We start from the raw sequence: 13876 nt of genomic DNA, 5'->3' as shown, positions 1-13876 counted from the left end.
CTGGCAGTATAACTGCTAATGGTAGAACTGGGCAAGGTAAGAAGGTGTAAAACAAGGTTGTGCTCTACAGCTTGTGTAAACTGACTGCAAAGTAAGCACTTAGCTGTATGGATTCCTTAAAAAGGGAGCCAGGTGTGTTCAGAGGAAGAGCTCATTTCCAGGATTGGTGTCCAAGCATCACTTCCAGCAGAGGCATTTCTCTGCAGCATTCGTGTGCGAGCTCAGTGGTCAGGAGCACCAACAGCCTCGTGTTGGTGGCTTGGGAATGCCTGCAAAATGGAGCACTGGAGAGCTGAGAGTTAAAGGCATGTTAGTGAAATGGAATGAACACCTGGAGATTGAACCACCTGTTCCACAAAGGCAGGAGGTGGACCGTAGTATGAAGCAGAAACACTCACTGGTGAAATATGTGCAAACAGTAGAACAAGAGAAATGGTCATTAATCTTCAAGTCAGAACAGCGTGCTGCTTTTCCTTTTGCAACTGAAGTTGAAATTCTCATCTTAATTTCTGTAATTTGTGGTGGGTTTTGTTTGAAAATGGTCGCATCCTGCAGTGCTACCAAAGCAGCTGTGCTCACAGAAGGCAACTGTGTGTGTGCAGGGTTGGAGACTGCATTGGGCAGCACGTCGACTTGAACTGTACAGACCTCTGTCGCTGTGCAAGAACCCTTTAAGCTTTCTGTGCAGGTTACTGTAACTTTTCCATCCAAAAGCTCTCTTGGAAATAAAAGAAAGTGCAGTGAAATCTCCATTGAAGTCGCATTTTCGTTTCCCTTGCTTTGCTTTGCTTCGCTTCGTTTTGCTTGAAAAGGTGTGGCGTCGAGCCAGATCTGTACAGTGATGTCATCTCTGTCAAGCAGCCAGATTGTGGTGGTGTTAGGAGGAAACATGTGCAGCACTGGTAAAATAAGCCCACAGATTTAAAAATGCGACGTGAAGCCGCCTTTGTTAGTGCACTTAGTGAGGAACTGTTCCACTATTGCGGTTTGAGTTTCCACATGAGGGTACGAATGCTTGAGCTTTGGTTAAAAACACTGCAGAAAGCAAAGCAACCTGTTTTGGCTGTAGAAATAAAAACGTGGTTGTTGTCATGCGGAGGTGAAGCAGAGGAAGAAAGCAGCTCTTGTAAACGCATCAGGGCGGTACGAGGCACCTAACAGGCGTGGGGACTGACCTGAGCTTCACAGCAATTCATGTGTGCTGTTGTCTTCTCTCTTTTCAATTCCAGGGCTGCAGACCACCCGCTTAGGAAACCATTTGGAAGACAGAGTGAACAAGTTTCTGAGGCGACAGAATCATCCTGAAGCTGGAGAGGTCTTTGTCAGAGTGGTAGCAAGTTCAGATAAGACAGTAGAAGTTAAACCAGGGATGAAATCCAGGTTGGTTTATTAGCTGCAATGAATGGTGTCTTAAATGTTCATTCCAATGTTTTCCTGCATGTATGTGGCAAAGCTGTGGCAATTTGCACCTTAATCCCTCTGCACAAACTGGAGAGTGCTGCATGAGCAGGCAGCTTATGAAGGGTAAGGAAGAGCAGTTTGTAGCAGCTGGACCTGGAGGAGGTTGAGTGCTGCGTGTGAACTGTTTGCTGGGCGTGTGGAGGGATGTGCTGGGTTTGGTTATGGTACTGCAGCTTCATTGAATTGAATCAAGAGAGAGAATCTGAGCAGGCTTTGGTGGTGTTACTGAATTCAAGTTTAGTTTGGAACGGTTTGGTCCTCACTGTTCCTTCAATTTATTTATAAATACTTGAGTTTTCAGAAGTTATTTTTAATCTACTTAATAAACGAGGAGCTTGAAATGTTTATTCTGTGAAGTATGCTGGATTTAATTCATAAAGCCAGCATTGACATCACATCATCAGAGGGCATCAGGTCTTTCGCTCTGCACTATGTTTAAAGGCTGGTGGTTTCTGAGGGTGCTCTTCTGCTCGGTGCTTTGCTATTCAGTCATGTGTTAACTGTATGGAAATTCTCTTCATGAGTGTTACAGCAACAGGCCTTGCACTGACAGCTCTCTATTTTAATACAGCTCTGGTTTGACCCTAGTTTAACTTCTGTATAAATGCTTCTAATGAGTTAAGAGGAACTTAAAAATAAAAGAGTTTCCTTCTGCTGGAAGGATAGTGGTTTATCACTGGCTTTATTTGATTTCTTTTTCCTTCCTATCATCCTTTTCTTCAGATTTGTGGATTCTGGTGAGATGTCAGAATCCTTCCCTTACCGTACCAAAGCTCTGTTTGCATTTGAGGAGATAGATGGAGTAGATGTCTGCTTCTTTGGCATGCATGTGCAGGAGTATGGCTCGGACTGCCCCCCTCCAAACACAAGGTACTGCTTCATTTCTGTATCAGTGGCATATAGATATGGAGGATATTGAGCTACGTTCACTGGGAGCTCACTTTGAAATACTGGGAGAGAGGCTCAGATTTTGGACTGGGTGACCTTTAGAGATCCCCTGCAGCTCAAACAGTGATTCTGTGGTAATTCTCTAAGTTCTGCTGTGTGACTGCAGATGGCTTCAAAGGGGAAATCAAATATCACAGCAAAAAATGTTACAATATCAACAATATTTTATTATTATTATTATTGTTTAATTTTGCTTTTTGAGATACATTCCTGCTGTCCCAAAAGCATCGCCAACCTTCTGCTTTTGAGGACTATTTTAACTATAGCGAGATGCTCACTTGTTCAGTCAAACAATCCCTGATCATCCCTTTTCTTTGGTGTGGCTGTAGAGTTATCTACTGTACAAGTCAGTTTTCGGTGGGCAGCACACAAGTTCAGCTGTACCTGATGCTTTCTGTCGTTCTTCTCTCACTGTTGTAGACGTGTGTACATATCGTATCTAGATAGTATTCATTTCTTCCGCCCCCGTTGTCTCCGAACTGCAGTTTATCATGAAATCCTCATTGGATACTTGGAGTACGTGAAGAAACTTGGGTAAGTGAAAGCTTTTCAAAGAAAACAGTCTTCTCACGTAGCATTTTGTTCATCCACAAGGCCGAGTAGCCTCACACTTAGCAGTAGGCTCTTTCCTTCTGCCCACTGGCACACGTGGAACACTTTTCCGCAGAGAGGAGAGAGTTTGGATTTTGTCAATAAGGGTTCCTAGACATTTCACTGCTTAGGCTCATTCTTCCTCTCACTGGTTACTCAGAGCTTTGAAGCTTCACATTCATATCCCTCACCCTTTCCCATCTCTTGCATAAACGCAGGTCGTTGCCTCAACACCTTTGTTTAAAAAGAAAAGAGAAGCAAAAAACGTTCTGAATGCACATCTCTGTTTGTTTTCAGCTTGTAAGGTGATGGGCAGTACTGTTAAGGATCTTTTGTGTGTGTAAATTGCAGGTATGTGACAGGACACATCTGGGCCTGTCCCCCGAGTGAAGGAGATGACTATATTTTTCATTGCCATCCACCTGATCAGAAAATCCCCAAGCCCAAACGCTTACAAGAATGGTATAAGAAGATGCTGGACAAGGCCTTTGCTGAGAGAATCATTCATGACTACAAGGTTTGCTGCTGTTCATTCGCTGTATTAATTCTTACCACTTTTTCACCTCAAGATGGCCAGTACTGTCTCATTGGATGCAGAACAGTCACAGTGTTGTGCAAGCATTCTTACTGTCAGCCAGTGTTGTCTTTTCATTAAATTTTCTGGAAGTTCTGCCTTTCAGATTGAAATTTCCCAAGGTATGCCTTCTGTCCTAGGAGAATTTCTTACTAACAAATCCACCAGAACCAAATTTCACCCCGAGGGGAATGTTTCACCCAGGGGAATCTTCTTACAAGCTTTTGAGCACCAGTGTTAGAGAACAGCTGGGATAGAAATGCAGGGAGGTGCAGTCCTTTTGGACTGTCAGTGCGTTGAAAATAGGATCTGGGGAAGCTGTGCATCATTGAGGGTCATGGTACGTGGTTCTAAGTTGCACAGGTTGGGCTCATCATCAGTTCAGAGCACGCTGTAGGAAAATATGGCGGGAGTTCCCAGAGCAGAAAATAAGGAGAAGCAAAGCACTGCTCGCTGCAGCACTGAGTCACGTCTCTGATTCTCCCATCTCTTCAAAGTGGTCTCCATGTATTTATTCTTGATGTTCTGTGGTGCTCTTAACAGGACATCTTCAAACAAGCAACTGAAGACAGGCTGACGAGTGCCAAGGAGCTGCCTTACTTTGAAGGTGATTTCTGGCCCAATGTGCTGGAAGAAAGCATTAAAGAGCTGGAGCAGGAGGAGGAGGAAAGGAAGAAGGAAGAAAGCACTGCAGCTAGTGAAACAACAGAGGTGAGTTAGCTTCATGTGCTGTACTTGCTTCTGGATCATAAAGCTGATAGTTACACTTTTCTGGTTTGCTGGCTAATCAGCTGAAGAGGTCATTCTTACATCTGGGGTTCCTTTGCCAGTATTTTGGAATTTTTTGTTGGATAGAAATACACTGATGGATTGTTGTTGTTTTTGTGAGGATTTGAGGTGAGTTGTGTAGTTTAGCATTTATGTTCTCAGAGAAGCGTGTTGAGCCACTTTGGGATCACACCACAACTGCTGCATTTGCTTGCAGTCATTCGGTTGAGCTCCTGGTTCACACCTTTGCAAAGGTGATTACTGAAAGATGCAGTATTTTTCAGAGTTGAATTGGATTTTACCTTTATTTGAGGTACTTTGCACTCCCTTGGAGAAAATTCTTTCACATCTATATTACAAACAGTTCTTTTGTTTGTAATCTTTGCACTGGTGTGAAGTGTTGATCCTGCTGGTGATTTCCCTTCATCAGCACATCTCTGAGTAACTTAAAGAAAAAAATCTTTTCTTAATTCCTGGCCAGAATTTCATTACTTATATTTGTTTGGATCTGCAACCAAACAGTCACAGTGCTTTTACCTACAAGCAAAAGGTGCTTTTTGCTTGTGATTTACAGCCAGATATTTTGAAAATAGAGTAGGAAGATCTGAACTGAAGGTGGAACCCAAAGGTTTAACTGGGGAGAAGCTGTGCTCTGCTCCTGTGCTGTGACTGTGTGTGTTACGTGTGATTGATGTGGAGCTGTGTCAGAAAGTTCCTTCTATTAAACCTTAGCAGCTCCCTCAAAGCTGCTCTAGTTTGCTGCTGTTTTTATGGAGCTGTAAAGTTAATGGCTTTCACCTTTTTATTCTGAACGTAATTTAAAATGTTGAGATATTTTAACAAAGAGCAGCATAGAAGGAACTGAAAGGCGAGGCCTGAAATGCACGTTGCAGTCCTCTTGTTCACAGTATTGCTTTCAAATAAATCATAGCATGGTCCTTCTAGGGGGGGAACCAGTGTACACAGGTACATCTAAGGGGTGGAGAAGAAAGTGGCTTTAAGAAGTCAGAAACAGCTGTTAGACTCATGTGAGTTGTCTGCCTCATGTGGGAGGACACAGCCTTGACTGTTACCATCTGTACATTCCACATCATGCACTGATGCTGCTTGGGGTGGGGGGGGGAAAAAGTCTGCATCCAAATGGCTGAAGGTGTCACCCAGAAAAGCAGCAGCGTGCTTTTGGCCCTTGGCTCAGGAAAAGCAGTAAGGAAAACAGGGGAAGCTCTCCAGTGCTGTCACCTAAAGCAGCGTCGCTTTGTGGAGAGAAGTGTGCCCCCTGGGGGGGGAGGAATTGGTGTGAGACTGCCGCAGGGAGCAGGTAGAAGAGGTTTGAGGGGTGGGACATAGCTTGGGAAAGGCTCTGAAGGCACAAGGCCCCTTGACCGGCCTGCTGGCAGCTCCTCTGCCAGAGCTGGCTGGATCTGTGCAATGGTACCTGAAGGGATCTGTTCTCCAGGTACCAAAAGTACCAGGCTGAGCTGCTGAGTAGTGTTATTGACTAAAGTATAAATTAAAGATATAGAATCATAGTGTCATAGAATCACAGAATGGCCTGGGTTGCAAAGGAGCACAGCGCTCATCCAGCTCCAACCCCTGCTGTGTGCAGGTCACCAACCAGCAGCCCAGGCTGCCCAGAGCCACATCCAGCCTGGCCTTGAATGCCTGCAGGGATGGGGCATCCACAGCCTCCTTGGGCAGCCTGTGCCAGTGCCTCACCACCCACTGGGTGGAAAACTTCCTCCTCATATCCAACCTAAACACCTCCCCTGTCTCAGTTTAAAACCATTCCCCCTTGTCCTATCGCCATCCACCCTTACAAACTGCAGTTCCCCCTCCTGTTTATGCTCCATTCAAGTATTGGAAGGCCACAGTGAGGTCTCCTCAGAGCCTTCTGTTGTCCAAGCTGAACAGTCCCAGTTCCCTCAACCTTTCTCCTTAGGAGAGGTGCTCCAGCCCTCTGATCATCTTAGTGGCCCTCCTCTGGACCCACCCCAGGAGCTCTGTAGCAGAAAGGAGACTTAGAATTACAGTGTCAGCTAAGTTTCTATCCCTGTATTCTTCAGTTTGGTGTTTTAATTTTAAAATCTGTGTTGATGCTCCAGGATGAAGAGATGATGAACAGAATCCCTAATTCCATCAAAGCAGTAGGAAATGCTGGGGAGGAGAAATCATGGGAATATACCACAGTTCTGAATTCAGCACTGAATTCAGTGCTAAATGCCTTCAAATGGCACGGAGCTTTGGCTCCCTGTGAAGTAGAATGGCTTTAATTTCCAACCAGGTTTGATCAGAAAGCCATTAAAACCAGTTACTGAAAGCCTGAGGTTTGGCAGGGAAGTTGTGTCTGAACCCAGTGCATAGAGGGAAGGATGGCAGTGAGGCATGCAGTCTTAGTGCGGAATTGTTTCCTCAGTTGGAATATTTTTGCTTTGTGTGAATAAACACCCTTGCAAATAAAACCTGTTGTCCTGTACAGAGCGTTCAGGAGACTTTCCTGTGTGTGTATGTGTGTGTGTGTGTGTCTGTGTATACATATATATATGGATATATGGGAGGATTGTTTTCACATTATGCCAACCAGCATGGTAGCAGGTAGGGTTTGCACTTGTGGTGAGTGCGGTGTTGCGAGGACAGGAGGCTTCTTTATTTTATTTCTATTTAGTTCTTCAGGCACATTAATGTCTGTTTTCCCAGGTCACCCAAACAGCACCATCTGCTATTTTTCACCCTGCTTATATTTAACATTCAGTCTGCGTTCCCTGGGACCTGTGTTGTGACTTAGACACAAGTGAAGGCATGGAGTGTTTGGAATTTGGGGTTTTTTTTGGAGTTGCTATGCAGTAGCACGTCTTCAGGGCGGGGACAGATGTGTTCTGGTAGATTCAAGTCCTGTGCTTCCTTTTCTGTGCGTTGTCTCTCGGTTTGTTGGATTTAAATGAATTAGAACTTGAGCAAGTATGTGAAGTCCCGAATGCACAACAAAGCAAAGTGCTGCACTTGCAGAATCTGTGAAAGTATGCTTTATTTTTAACACATTTTATTCAGTATGAGACTTGGAAGCTGAAGTACGGTGAGAAGGAAGAAGACACAAATTACTGTATGTGTACACTTAAAAAAATCAAGACTATTTTTAAAGCACGTTTGAAATCTGTTTCCTGCTGGGTTGGTTTCTGATTTTTGTCCTGAAGATGGGATGCATTTAGCACAGTGTGGCTGATCTCAGGCTTTGGACCAAAGCTCTGTTACTGACAGCAGCTGTGCTTTGCTTTCAGCTGCAGTGAATGGGAGAGAGCTCGATAAAGTCGAACATCTTCCCCGTGTGTTTCTTGCAGGGAAGCCAGGGTGACAGCAAAAACGCCAAGAAAAAGAACAACAAAAAAACCAACAAGAATAAGAGTAGCATCAGCAGAGCTAACAAGAAGAAACCCAGCATGCCAAACGTGTCCAACGATCTGTCTCAGAAGCTGTATGCCACCATGGAGAAGCATAAAGAGGTACTGTCAAAACGTGCTGCGTGCAGGGGAAACTCGATTCCTGTAAATAGAGGCGTGATGATAGAACTGGAAAATTAGGGGCAGTAAAGCTTTTGATTATGCTGAAGGTTTCCTGTAGTTGTGTAACGACATATTGGTGAGATTACTATGAGCCAAGTCAGTTAAATCACATTTGCAGCATTGTGTTTCTGCAGCAGAACACGAGCTTTTCCTGCGAGATCACCTAACATCACTGATTTGTTTCCCCCCCTCCCGTTTATCTGCAGGTCTTTTTTGTGATTCATTTACATGCCGGGCCCGTAATTAACACTCTGCCTCCCATTGTGGACCCCGACCCACTGCTGAGCTGTGATCTGATGGATGGGAGGGATGCCTTCCTCACCTTAGCCAGAGATAAGCACTGGGAGTTCTCCTCGCTGCGCCGATCCAAGTGGTCCACGCTCTGCATGCTGGTGGAGCTGCACACCCAGGGCCAGGACCGCTTTGTCTACACGTGCAATGAGTGCAAGCATCACGTGGAGACCAGGTGGCACTGCACTGTCTGTGAGGTATGTGTAGATCCCCTGGGACGACTTCTCACCTGGATTTCCTCAAAATTAACCCTGTCCTGATGTAAGCAGTGTGAAGCTTTAAGGGAAGGCGACTGCCACTGTGATTAATCTCTTCTAGAATAGGTGCCTTTGTTTTTCTACGTGGGAAGCTGTAGTGTGCTAGAATGGCTGCAGCTGGATTGCTTCCCGTGTCATCAAACTCCTCTGCATAGGCAGGCTTCAGCTTATTGTGACAGAATTTCAGGGCAGCGATAGTGTCAGAGTAACCTGAATCTGCAGGGCTGGCTCATCCATGTTAAATTGATGACCATGAGAGCAGTTGGCTCCACGTTGCATGTGGTGCTTGGCGTTGCATTGAGTGCAGCCAGGCAAATGCAGCTGGGCGAGGAGGCTTTTCAATTCTGCCCAGCATTAGAGGTTGCTTGCCCTTTGGATCAACCCAGATAATTGCTTCCTAACCTGGCTCTATACTTCTGATGTCTGGCCCTGTTACAGTATAGATCACTTCTACTGAGCTGTGTTAGAGAGCAATTAATTACGTGTGGAGTCACACGGGTGGGCGTGAGGGGCAGGTATCCTCCAGAGGGCTGCTGATGACCTCTGGCTGTAGCTGAACTAAAAACTGTTGAATAAGTGCAACCTCGTTTTCACACTGGAAGTTATTGCCAGCCTCGTGGTTGAAGAGTCTTAATTAATCCCTCTGAGGAGAGCGCTGAAGAGGGCTTCTTGAGGCAAGGCTGGAGTTAAGCAGCGAAAGGAAGTGTGGCCATTAGGTTTCTTCTGGCTACTTGTGTGTAAGGGGGATTATCTTTCTCTAGCAGAAAAAAAAAGCATGCAGGGCAGTGAAAACGTGGGTGTTTGAGCGGGTTTTCAGATAAGTGTCTGTCCTGCCATGAAACTTGCACTTGCTTCAGGGGCTATTTTAGAGATTAAAAAACGTATTTCAGGTCAGTAATTATTAGTCAGTAATTACAGCAAGAATGGAGACAAACCCCTGGTTCTTAGCACTTCAGAGCTGCTTGCACTGTTCTGGCTCTCCTTGTGTAAGTGCTCTGGTAGATGTTCCAGAGACGTAAAGTTGCCATCCTCAAAAAGGGGGAAAAACCCACCAAGCCTACAGCAGAACAACCAAACCTGCAGTGTATGAAAGTGAAGGCACGGTAGCAGTGCCTGATTGCATTATTGCCCTCCATGGGGCCCGGGACTGGAGCTGGCTTTGCTGAGGCAGCTGATGGTGCTTCTGCCCTTGTGCCCAGCTCTCCCAGTCGATCCCAGTGCTGTGTGTGGGCTGTGCAGCCACCTCTGCACCTCAGTGCACCCAGCATAAATGGAAACCAGCAGCTCTTCACAGCGCAGGGTGGCTGTCTTGCCTCTGTTGGGCTGTGTTTGTGCCTGCTGAAACCAAGTGTGCTTCCACGCCAGGGTGGTGTTGCTCTCCCCTCCCAGTGCCGCAGGTGGAGCTTTGCAGACAACTGAGCTCTGGATTTTCTTTGCTTTCAGGACTACGACCTGTGCATTAACTGCTACAACACTAAGAGCCATGACCACAAGATGGTTAAGTGGGGCCTGGGTCTGGATGATGAGAGCAACAGCCAAGGGGAGCAGCAGTCGAAGAGCCCCCAGGAGTCGCGACGGCTGAGCATCCAGCGCTGCATTCAGTCCCTTGTCCATGCCTGTCAGTGCCGCAACGCAAACTGCTCCTTGCCATCCTGCCAGAAGATGAAGCGGGTTGTCCAGCACACCAAGGGCTGCAAGCGCAAGACCAACGGCGGCTGCCCGGTGTGCAAACAGCTCATAGCTCTTTGCTGCTACCATGCCAAACACTGCCAAGAGAACAAATGCCCCGTGCCATTCTGTCTCAACATCAAACACAAGCTCCGGCAGCAGCAGATCCAGCACCGCCTGCAGCAGGCTCAGCTCATGCGCAGAAGGATGGCTACCATGAACACCCGAAACGTGCCTCAGCAAAGTTTGCCTTCTCCTACCTCAGCAACGCCTGGTACCCCCACTCAGCAGCCGAGTACGCCACAGACGCCGCAGCCTCCTCCCCAGCCCCAGCCTTCCCCCGTAAGTATGTCACCGGCTGGCTTTCCCAACGTGTCCAGAACTCAGCCCCCCACCACCGTTTCAACAGGAAAACCCACCAACCCGGTCGCCGCACCTCCACCTCCGGCTCAGCCGCCACCAGCCGCGGTGGAAGCGGCTCGGCAGATCGAGAGAGAGGCCGCCCAGCAGCAGCAGCAGCTCTACAGGGTCAACAACATCAACAACGGTTTGCCTCCCGGTCGCCCGGGGCTGGTAAACCCGACGGTGGGTTCGGTGAGCCAGATGCAGCAGGTCGGCATGAACGTGGCGCGGCCCGGCCCCGTCGGCGGCGCGGTGATGTCCAACATGCAGGCTGGGCAGTGGCAGTCGCCTCCGATGCCGCAGCAGCAGGCGATGCAGCCGGGGATGGCGAGGCCGGTCATCCCGATGGCGACGGCGCAAGCAGTGGCCGGGCCGAGGATGCCGGGCGTGCAGCAGCCGCCGCGGAGCATCCCTCCAAATGCACTTCAGGACTTGCTGAGGACCTTGAAATCGCCGAGTTCTCCGCAGCAGCAACAACAGGTTCTTAATATCCTTAAGTCCAACCCTCAGCTTATGGCAGCTTTTATAAAGCAAAGAACGGCCAAATACGTGGCTAACCAGCCCGGGATGCAACCGCAAGCGGGGATACAGCCCCAGGCCGGCATGCAGCAGCCGCAGACCGGCATGCAACAGCCGGGCATGCACGCTCAGCCGGGATTGCAGAACATGAACGCGATGCAAGCAGGAGTGCAGAGACCGAGCGTTCCTCCCCAGCAGCAAGGGATAGGAGCTATGAATCCTCAGGCACAAGGAATCAACATCATGAACCCCGGCCACAACACTAGTATGGCGAGCATGAATCATCCGCAGTACCGAGAAATCCTGAGGAGGCAACTGCTGCAGCAGCAGCAACAGCAGCAGCAGCAGCAGCAGCAAGGAGGGGCTGGCATGGCGGCGGGGATGGCCGGCCACAGCCAGTTCCAGCAGCCCCAAGGGCCGGGAGGTTACCCTCAAGCCATGCAGCAGCAGCGGATGCAGCAGCACATATCCATACAGGGGGGGTCCATGGGACAGATGGCTCAGATGGGACAGCTGAACCAGATGGGCCAGCCCGGCCTGGGGGCGGATGGCACTCCCAACATTCAGCAGGCGCTGCAGCAGAGGATCCTGCAGCAGCAGCAGATGAAGCAGCAGATAGGCTCTCCGGGCCAGCCCAACCCCATGAGCCCACAGCAGCACATGCTCTCAGGACAACCGCAGGCGTCTCATCTCCCCGGCCAGCAGATCGCCTCCTCCCTCGGCAGCCAGGTGCGCTCCCCGGCGCCCGTTCAGTCTCCCCGCCCCCAGTCCCAGCCGCCACATTCCAGCCCGTCCCCGCGGATTCAGCCCCAGCCGTCGCCGCACCACGTCTCGCCCCAGACTGGTTCCCCCCACCCAGGACTCGCAGTTACTATGGCTAGCTCCATGGATCAGGGACACTTGGGCAACCCGGAACAGAGTGCAATGCTTCCACAACTAAACACCCCCAACAGGAGTGCGTTGTCAAACGAATTGTCTCTGGTCGGTGACACCACCGGGGACACGCTAGAAAAATTTGTGGAGGGTTTGTAGCATTATGGGAGCATCACTTTTATTTTTGGGGGGTTCTCGGGGGTTGGTTTTCTTTTATTTTTCCTTTGGTGTTCTTGGACATTTTGTACTGAGAATTCAGACATCCGGGCTGTTTTGGATCCCGGATGGAACTGCTGCTTCCTTACACGGGGAAGGACGAATTGCTGTTTAAAAGAAAAACACACACACAAAAAAACCAACAAAGCGTGGGGAAAAAAAACCACAAACAACAAGAAGAAAACAATACAAAGAATATATTTTTTGTTAACGCCAGGCAGTTACAGGTATCTGGTCTCTTTTGTGGGTTTATTTGGTTTTTATTTTTTTGTTGCTGTTGACTCATACCTTTTTTTTAAACGGGGGGCGGGGGGGCGAAAGCAAGTTCATTATATTCATATTTTTTATTTGTATTTCCAAGACGTCGCGTCTCAAAGAAGAAAAAAAGAAGAATATTCACAAACTGTTGGCTGAGGCGGGGCGGCCGCCCTGGGAACGGCTCCTTCTTTTCTACAGCAAACTGTGCAGGCGTTGGAGGTGTCAGGTGGGAGATGGGACGGACTCCCAGCGCCCGGAGCCACGACCCTGGGCTCGCAGATGTAGAAATCGTTGCTTTGTTTCTCTGATAAAACTGGTTTTAGGTGAAAATAGGGATGATCACTCTTAGCCCGTGCTGATTTGAATAGAGAAGAAGCATTCTTTTCTTTCTTTCTTCTATGTGAAACTTGAAATGAGGAAAAGCAATTCTAGTGTAAATCATGCGAGCGCTATAATTACTATAAATAAGAAAATCCGAGAAGATTCAATCACTGTATAGAATGGTAAAAAACAAAAAATACAAAAAAAAAATACAAAAAAAGCTCATTTCTTACTTATAATATCATATTGTTAAATAAACTGTGTGCAACAGAAAAACAAAAAGGGTGGTCCTTCTTGAATCCATGTACATGGTATTAACACTTAGTGTTTGGGTTTTTTGTTATGAAAATGCTGTTTTCAACATTGTATTTGGACTATGCATGTCTTTTTTTTCCATTGTATATAAAGTATTGCTTAAAAAAAAAAAATTGATATAAATTACTGAAGTTTTTAACATGTATTCTGTTCTTTAAAAAAAAAAAAAAAGAAAAATCCATGTAAGAATGTGGAAGGTTTTTATTTATTTATCTATTTTTGGATCATGTTCTTTGTACGACGGGGCTGCGGAGGAGCGGCGGGGCTGCGGGGAGCGCTGCCTGCTGGCCGTGGCTGCAGGGCCGGGAGGGGAGCGCAGGGGATCGGTGCCCCAACCCTTTAATGCTGACAGGCCTTCATCCACGAGGGGCAACTGGAATAAATTATTAACAGCCATTGCTTTCTAAAAACCGCGTTAATGGAGAGAAGGATCACCGGCGAAAGGAGAAAAAAGAATAGAGGATGGAGTTAATTCTAGGCTAATTTATTTAGTCTACGGTAAAATATGAACCTATTGACTTTAACACTATTTTTCTGCTGTTAACTCTGAGTCTAGATTTGAGGGTTTTCTGTGGAATAAAAAATAACAAATCAAGTACATGTTCCCTTTCATATCCCGTCAGCTCACGCTCCTGGGCCGCTGCCCCTCCCCCTTCCCACCGCATTCCTTCCTTCCAGTTCCAACCCAGGGCCGCTTCCCCCCCAGGCCGGAGTTGTGACAAAGCCCACGCGTGGCCCAGGGCTCCTCCAGCCCGGCTCGCAGTGGGTCAGCATCCCCTGCAGCACTGCTGGGCGAGGATGGGGGAGCAGCGCTGCTTTCTCTTGAAAGCTCTTTTATCCCCGTGCCGCACACGGCTGCG

General features: G+C 47.8%; 1 protein-coding gene across 5 annotated transcripts in view; it reads left to right on the top strand.

Annotated features, from left to right (window-relative positions):
- LOC122175933 (CREB binding protein) overlaps positions 1–12442 on the top strand; it is a 76799-nt gene extending 64357 nt beyond the window's left edge. For all 5 annotated transcript variants that reach the window (XM_042863978.1, XM_042863977.1, XM_042863976.1 and 2 more), the window contains 8 exons: positions 1230–1380; positions 2185–2331; positions 2830–2943; positions 3352–3517; positions 4118–4285; positions 7675–7836; positions 8103–8384; positions 9888–12442. In XM_042863978.1, coding sequence (XP_042719912.1) covers positions 1230–1380; positions 2185–2331; positions 2830–2943; positions 3352–3517; positions 4118–4285; positions 7675–7836; positions 8103–8384; positions 9888–12065 — 3368 coding nt within the window. In that variant the 3' untranslated portion in view covers positions 12066–12442. The remainder of the gene's footprint in view (positions 1–1229; positions 1381–2184; positions 2332–2829; positions 2944–3351; positions 3518–4117; positions 4286–7674; positions 7837–8102; positions 8385–9887) is intronic.
- The last annotated feature ends 1434 nt before the right edge of the window (positions 12443–13876 follow it).

The sequence above is a fragment of the Lagopus leucura genome, unplaced genomic scaffold (assembly GCF_019238085.1).
Source record: "Lagopus leucura isolate 7727_CA_CO unplaced genomic scaffold, USGS_WTPT01 Super-Scaffold_760, whole genome shotgun sequence".
In the NCBI taxonomy this organism is placed as follows: Eukaryota; Metazoa; Chordata; class Aves; order Galliformes; family Phasianidae; genus Lagopus; species Lagopus leucura.
The sequence above is the reverse complement of the archived record's forward strand: the minus strand, read 5'-3'. Positions and strand labels throughout refer to the sequence as shown.